Source organism: Parus major, chromosome 2, assembly GCF_001522545.3.
Source record: "Parus major isolate Abel chromosome 2, Parus_major1.1, whole genome shotgun sequence".
NCBI classification, from domain to species: domain Eukaryota; kingdom Metazoa; phylum Chordata; class Aves; order Passeriformes; family Paridae; genus Parus; species Parus major.
In genome coordinates this window covers 80,631,173-80,639,250 of record NC_031769.1, presented here as the reverse complement: position 1 = coordinate 80,639,250, position 8,078 = coordinate 80,631,173, and the positions used below count along the sequence as shown (strand labels likewise).

The 8,078-nt window shown below is 41.2% G+C and overlaps 1 protein-coding gene across 1 annotated transcript in view; it reads right to left on the bottom strand.

Annotated features, from left to right (window-relative positions):
• The window catches only part of SEMA5A (semaphorin 5A), a 233,479-nt gene that overhangs the window by 153,840 nt on the left and 71,561 nt on the right, over positions 1-8,078 (bottom strand). The window contains exon 5 of the mRNA XM_033519333.1: positions 561-659. Within this exon, the coding sequence (XP_033375224.1) occupies positions 561-659 (99 nt within the window). The remainder of the gene's footprint in view (positions 1-560; positions 660-8,078) is intronic.

Here is an 8,078-nt window from a genome sequence, read left to right as displayed (position 1 = left end):
ATGAGAATTTATGGATATGTAGTAGAGTTCTGTTTTTAAGGGACAATCCTTTGTTAGTAAGGGGTGCTCTCTTAGCTGAATGCAGAGACACCCGGCCGTATCTGTATACTTTATTTTTCTCTCCTAATTGTTTTTTTATTAAACTTTTAAATTCTATAAAAATTATGTGAACCTCGTTTTTCACACAGGTACTCTCATTTCTCCAGAATTACACATACACAGTATGCAGCTACACAACCACATTTGATAACTATACCTATTGATGCCAATCAAACCTGATAGTGGCATAAGTCTTATAAAACTCAAGGTTCATAAAAATTGGCATGTAGGAGAAACTGAGCTGCTCCTAGCTGCATGTCTCCCACAGCTGAGGGAAAGCCTGCAAAAAGAGATTGGTTAGCTCTCCTATTTGGCCTGCCACCAGCTAAATCAGCCTTTTATACATCAGCTCACCCATCAGTACACAAATAGCCAGTTCTCAGCCACAACATAATCTGCCTTTTAATCTGCTGGCTCAGAACAGGGACTGCAGCTTGTGGGGCAAAACATTTAACTCTTACCGTGCGATTGGTGCAGATTGGAGTGAATGCATTGGTTCCACAGGTGAAGAGATGGTTGCCTCCAACAAGAAGCACTCTAATATAGTTCTGGCATTCCTCCTGCCACGCAGAAAAAAAGGAATATATTCAGTGATACTGCAGAGTACAGAGGAGACTAATAGCACTTTGCTTTCCATGGTTATTTATCCACACAGAAAAATTGTAGGTAAACAAGGCTTAAGCATACCTGACTAAGCAATCACAATATGCACAGATTTCTTATTCATACACATGCATCCACCAACCTTTCTGAGAAGTTCTTAATAGGATACCAATAAACCCCTCTAGTTCTGAAGATTTCCTCTCAGGATATATTTCCAATGCTTAGCTAAATTTTGAACTGATAGTTCAGATAAATGATCTGATAGATACTGACTTAAATAATACAGTACTGTCTCAGGAGATCAGATGTTGACTTCAAAGACAGATTAGGCCAAGGAAGGAAGTTTTGAGGAAAACAGGGGAAAGAACAGGTTGACAATAACAAAAATATGGTGAGACTAGTAAAAAGAAATTATTTAGATGTTCAGATTCAGATTTGTTACCACTAATTTCATAATTTACCCTGTTTAATTAGAAGCATTTTCATTCTCATTAATTCAAAGTTTTAAAAATAATTTCATTACCACAATACAAAGATGTTCATCCTGAGGAATAATCTGACATGGTTTTTACCCCATTAGGATAAATGGCATGTAGGCTTTATGATGTTCATATCTATCATTTTAGGAGCTAGAAATCAATAGCAATTTCCCCTGCTAATTCAAACAGAAAACTTTGTCCTGCAATACTAACAATCTTCCAGAATTATATGAGGAAAAATTCAAACAACTGTCTTGAAAAAAATCAATGTCCATACCCGAATAAATGTTCAACAATATGTTTGTAGAAAATAAAGTTTCCTGGAAACTTACATTTAAAAGTTCTCTATCATTCACCACAAGACAGTCTCATAAAAAGTCTGAAAAAAATCTTGTGAAAATACAGTTATGCAATTCTAGCTTATATTAAGTGCAATCATGTAAGTAAATCCATACAACAGTGATAGCACAAAAGTCCCATTATCTGTCCTACAGTTATATTAAATTGATTGCTTGTTTATCTTGAAAATAGGCTCTCATCCTGGAAGACAATAAATAAAATCCTGAATAAAGTGGACAGGCAACAGGAAAATAGACTGCAAAAGAAGATGGGGAAAATACTTTAAAGGTCTCTGAGAAAACTTTTAGAATTTATCTTCTATACCTTTCATCAAAAATCAAGTTAAAAACAAACTCAAAAAAAAAATCCTGTAAAATCTCAGGAAAGAAACTACCTCTTGGGAAAAAAACCCAAACTCTCAAACCCATTAGTTTCTCATGAAAAAGTAGCTTTTAAATGCTTCTCTTTGAGCCTTGAAGGACAAGGGACAAACATCTTAGAAGTAATATTTGATTTGTGTTCGGTAAAAGATACAAAGCTTTCATACTGAACTTTATAAAATGTCATCTTAATATTCTTTAAACCACAAAGAAGGTAATATACAACCATATAACCTAGTTGGGCAATAAAACAAGACATTAAAATGGTAGTTATTTCACAGCTTGGCAGTGTTGGTAGCTGTGGCAGTTTCCTTGACCGTTAACTCTATCACCAAAAATACCCCCAAAAACTAGAAAGCAATTTTGAGGGATTGTTTTTTGTTTGATTCATTGTAAGGGTGCTCAAGAAGGGTCACAGAATGTAAGACAGTGATTTATTCATTGGTCTCTTTCAATTCTGCCCTTTGCAAGAAGGCATGGAATGTACGTATAGGAAAAATAAGTGGGTTCTGACATTACAACCCATCCAACCTCTCCTCTTCGTATTCCAGAGCTCACTGAAATAGTGTCATTTTCAAATTGCTTGCATGCTGATCACCCATGCATTTTGTTCAATAATAATGCTGATTACTTAAACTCTGATATTCTCGGCAATCACAAGATTCTTTCTTTACTGTTCCCAAGTCTGTGCCAGCTTGACAACAATCCATACTGCAACAGGGCAAATAAGACATCTCATATGGAATTTTTGTTGGGAACACAGTGCAAAAAATGGAAAATGAAAGAATAACTTTTTTTTTTAATTTGGCTACTTTCTTAATTTGAAAAAAATGTTCACATTAATGCAAAAGAAAATTTAAAAGAATTGATTGTGAATAAAGCTATCACTACCCAAAAACACACTGAAAAAGGACTTCACTATTTAGTCACTTGAATTATTCAGAGATACTTTTCTAACTCTGAAGTCAAGTTTGGCTGTAGTGGTTCACTTCTGACAAACGCACACATGCAAAAACGAGACTGAAAACCAAAGGATTTTTTAGGCCAGAGGGTGGTGCTGGATTTGGTAGCCATCTTTTATGTAGTCTAATTCTCCAGTTCATGTCAACCTCTATGTCATATACTTCCATATTTGCCTATAAAAATATATCTGAAATAAAGAAATACATTTAGAACATAATTTCTACTTTTGTATCAGGGTATCTGAAACAAAATACGACTATAAGAAACAATTCAGCAGCCAGGCAGGCTAGGTTGTTTCTTAAGACTATCTTGAACAGTCCAAAGTCAATCTGACTACAAAATAATTATCCTCTTGCAGTAACATTTCTTGTATAGGTTAACATTTTAAACATACCTGCATTTAATTTTTTAAATACTTTTATTGAGGTTCAGATACTAACATACCCAGCCATTAGAATCTTCAATAAGCAAGAGACAGGACTTAATTTCAATTTGCATTATTATTTTTAACCTCTCTCAGGTTTATTGCATTCTCAACAAGTGCATTTATATTTTTTCTTTTTAATATTCCCTGCCACAAGTGTCAATATGTATAGGCAAATTTATTCTCTTAATTGTGTCTGGTATTTCAGACTTCTACGTGCCAATGCATGCTGGCCACAAGGACATAATTTTGTCACTCAAAATGCTCACTCTTGGAGCCATTAGGCAAAAGCTTAAATTGGTAGATAAATGTCTGAAGTCTGAGTAACAAACATTGGCCTTCAAAAGTCAAGTGCGCATTACACTGTCAAATGTGACAGATGTCACCATATATTTTCCCCTTCAGCTCTTCCCTCCTTGGCTTCTAAAGCATAAATCTCAGAACTGAAAACAGCCACAGGCGAAAATTCTGTGCAGCTTCTTTCTCAAGAACAAAAAAAGAGTTGTGTTTCACTGATCATTATCTCAAAACTACTTGAGGTGCTTCAGGGTTCAAAGCCACCTTCTGGTTTCAGGGCATTCACTCCATCAGTTAATGTGACTTTCAAGCAATGAGTTCAGGTTTTGCCACCTGAACTTACTGCCCTCATGCTGCTCTGTGGTCAGCAGAGTTTCAGAGAAACCAGGACCTGAATGCATAACCTACCCACAGCCATCCCTGGAATCCTTATCTCTCCTGTGCCACAGTCTGGGCTGGCCTCAACATTTTGATTCCAGTCTTTCCTGTGTCTTCCTACAGTTACATGTTCCTGCCCTGAAATCTGAATTCACTTGAGAAATGTTACAGAAATAGAACCCCTATCAACTCTGCAATTTGGGCTGCATCTATTTATACAACAGGTAAGCAAGCAAGTTTTTCTGGTAACAGTAACTGGAATTGAATTTGCAAAGATATTTTCTCTGAAGAGGGACAATGTAGCACTGGAATGAATTCCTCCTGATTTGATAATTCCCAGTTTTTCCAAGGGAAGGCTCACTATTGATCTCCTTGTACAAAGAGTACAGCAACCTTGCTGTAGTCTTGGAAATAAGGCAATAAAAGACAAACATCATTTGACTATCCTTTCTCTGATCATAAATTTATCTTTGATTTTAACCTTGACCACAGTGAAAACAAAAGAGGCACAAAAAGTTCAAAAAGACAGTTGTCATTCCAGCTGGGTGGGTTTTTTCAGACAGTATCTCTGCATTCTTGTTGAGGGTTAGGTGTCCTGGTTTTTTTTGGTTTTGTCCTTCTGACCTGCCCGTGGAATTTTTGCCCATTAGCTGCGGAGACAACCTAACTGTAGGTACTTAGTGGGTGCTCAACAAAGGACAAAGAGTGGCAGGGCACAGGGGGGGAATGGGGCAGGAAAGTAGGGTGGGGACAGTTCTTGCTTTCTTCGGCTTCAGAGAAAGACATTTGTTCTCTGGGTCGCAGAGCTGCTGCGGGAGAGAGAAGGGAATTTCGCCATCACCCAGACAGAGCTGCTGCTTCTTCTCCTTCTCCCCTCTTCGTTGGTAGCCTCACACCCCCTGTTCTGCCGGGATGTGTGGCAGTGCTAGGCACCGCCGCGGAGCTGCTGATACACCTCAGCCACCAGCCCAGGATCTCAGCTCATCCCTGCTGTTCCAGCTGACTGTTCCTCAGAGCCCTGCAGGAGCACCGGGACTGCCTGCCCGAGGGGTTTGTGAAAACAAAGCCTCTCCTCCATCCCTCTCGGCCAAGAAAGCTGTCACAGGGTCCCTGTTTCTATTTTCTTGGTAATGCTGTAGTTATTGTTGTTTGTTTGCCTGGTTATACTAGGAAAGAACTGTTATTCCTATCCACAGATCTCTGCCTGAAAGCCCCTTGATTTCAAAACTATAATAATTCGGAGGGAGGGGGGTCTACATTCTTTCATCCCAAGGGAAGCTCCTGCTCTCCCTAGCAGACACCTGTCTTCTAGAACCGAGACAATTCTCCAGCAACTCCCATATGAAGCTTTCAGGCCAAAAAGTTTGCACACCAAAAAAAACCCCAACCCAAATGGTAACAATAAGAAGTATTTACTCCCATGATTTATTTTGAATGTAATGAAGCATAATAACTATAGTCCTCTTCTAGATTGTGAATGAGGAACATGGCTATGGCTACAAAAGAAATCTTTAGACAAATAATACCAATACTAAGTATTGGTAAGAAATAATCCCAGAGGTCATTATTTGAATTGCATACAATTTTACAGCAACAATTTAACTTCCAATCATCATCCTCTTCAAAAGGGTGTGATGAGCATAAATGAAACTCTGAATGAATAAAAAACTACACTAAGGCCCATTCTTAAATGTGTATCACCAGTGTTGTGTGTTTGTCCTAACAAAATTATTTAGTATCAACAGATGCTTTGCACTTGAGAGGAATGATGGGTTTGTCTTTACAAACAAGCGGTGGGTCAGTTGATAAGATGTAGCTATCAGTGAGAGATGACAGAAACAATGGGATGGATTCCAGTAGAAGATCAAAAGGGCACTGAAAGAACACTATGAATTCCACAAAAGTTAAGAAAGGAGTATGCATTGTGGGCGGGGGGAAAGTATCACCGCTGGTATCAGGCGTTCCGGGAAGCCTGTACCTCTCAAGTACCTCAGCCTATGGGAAAAGAGAGAAGGGACAAGCGGCCGGGAATTAGGATAAAAAGGAGGCTGCGCCCTCCAAAAATTTGAGAGACCCCAGGGGAATGCCCCATGGCCTCTCCCTGTAAAAGGACTCCTCTGTCTCCTTTTTGGACATAAACCTCTGGTGTTTGTGGATTAATTTTCCTGACAATCTTTGGGGACTCGTCCGGGATATTTCCACCGTCTGGGGCGGCAGGCAGCGAGCGGAGCTGAAGGCGCACCTCACCTAGTTTCGGTGATCAGCTCCCCTTGGTGGCCGCCAGCACTGGGCAATCGATTGGGTTCCCGAGACTGTCCAGGAGACAGATGAGCGGCGCACCAGGGGAGTCCGTGAAGAGTCCACAGGAAAGGACCACTGAAAATCTCACTGGTGAGTAAAATGGGATCTTCGGGGAGCAAGCCTGGGAGGGCACCCATGGAGAGAAGCACAGGCAAGCCTGGGAGGGCACTCAGGGAGGGTTGCACAGGCAAGCCTGGGAGGGTAGCACAGGTCAAACAGGGCACCCATGGAGGGTTGCAAGGGTACAGCCGGGAAGGAGTCTCGGCAAAAGGGATGACGATCCCACAATAGCCCCGGAGAGTCCCTTGAGGAGAATGCTGAGATCTTGAGACAGATTATGCATTCACACAGAGGTAACTATAGAGATGATGGTAAAATATTGTTATTATGTATGGCCAGAGTATAAGCTGCCAAATGGACTTATATGGCCACCTCAGAAAACAGAATTCATTTGTGCTGAGTTCTGTGAAGGTATCTAGAGGAGAATTAGAAAAAATGGATTAAAAGAGAATGTGGATTGATATGGTTTAAACAAACAACAAGAGAAATCTATGTGTTAAGAAAAAAAGAAGAGGAAAAAGGGGGGGGGGGAGGGGGAAGAAGAAAACAGTAAAGATTAAAATGTTTTTCAGCACCTTCCCCCATCTTGTCCTCCGGTGTTACCAGCTGACCTAAGGCCAGCTGCAAGTCCCTGTATCCTCACCTTCCAGAACTAGAAGGGATCAGGGAAATGCTGTTCCTACAGCTTCACCTGAAAATAACAGTGGTGTAGAGGGAAGGGAGCAGCATATCATATCAACACCTGGAAATAGAAGGGATCTCGAGAATCCACGCACGGGGTGTGGAGGGGCAATAAGGGGAGTCAAGAAAGAGTCTTTGACAGCAGGGGATGGATGGATTGTGTTAGTGTGCTAGAACAGAATTAGTTAATGCGGAGTGTAGAGAGATGTGGTTGAAGCAGGGACCAGGAGTGGAGGTGCAGGACCAGGAGCACTGGCTGGGGGCCTGTGAGGCTGCTGGGACTCAGCACTGGGCAGTGCCTGACTGCACCGGCCCCGGGCAGGGGCAGCAGCAGCTGCCGGCTCTTTGAGGCTGTGGGACGCCCTGGCTGCCTGTGGTGCTGCCGACCGTGCCCGCCGGGAGCACTGGAGCGGGGAGGAGCTGTTTGGACAATGTGGCAGGACAGGGACTGGCTGTGGTATTCGGTGTGTGGTAAATAGAGTGAGCACAAAGAAGAAAGGCGAAGGTGGCCTTTTTCAGGCCAAAGAAGGAAAAACCGCAGGGTCCAAGGGGTCCCCCAGGACAGAGGGGACGGGATCGGGCACAAGGAAGTGGCAGAAGCTTTCTCTCCCCAGCAGGGGAGACCCAAGCCAAACAGCGGTTAGGAAAGAATCAGTGTGCTGTCTTCAGGGCGTAAGATAAGAGAAATGGATTGTTAAGAGTGTCAAAAGCTCTCATTATATCCACCAACCTAGAGCTGTTGTCAACTTTTAAAGTGGATCTGGATCGAGGAGAAGTGTGTGTCTTAGTAAAAACAAAGACCTCTCGATTCACCTTAATTTTTATCCCTGAGGGGGAAAATTGTCTAAAGAATTTTTTTGATCATTCAAAGGAGTTGTGAGAATTGTGGTTTCTTCTGTTGGCTCAGAAGTTTGAACACATCTTTCTCTGAAAGAATTGTAAAAATTGTAGTAAATTAATTAGAGATTTAATTAATTTGTCTGCATGAGGTTTTGTGCAGAGCTGAATAGCTCCAGTTTGGAGGGGACCACATCCCTCTGCTTTTTGTATGTTTTGTTGTAAAAAGCCAGAATT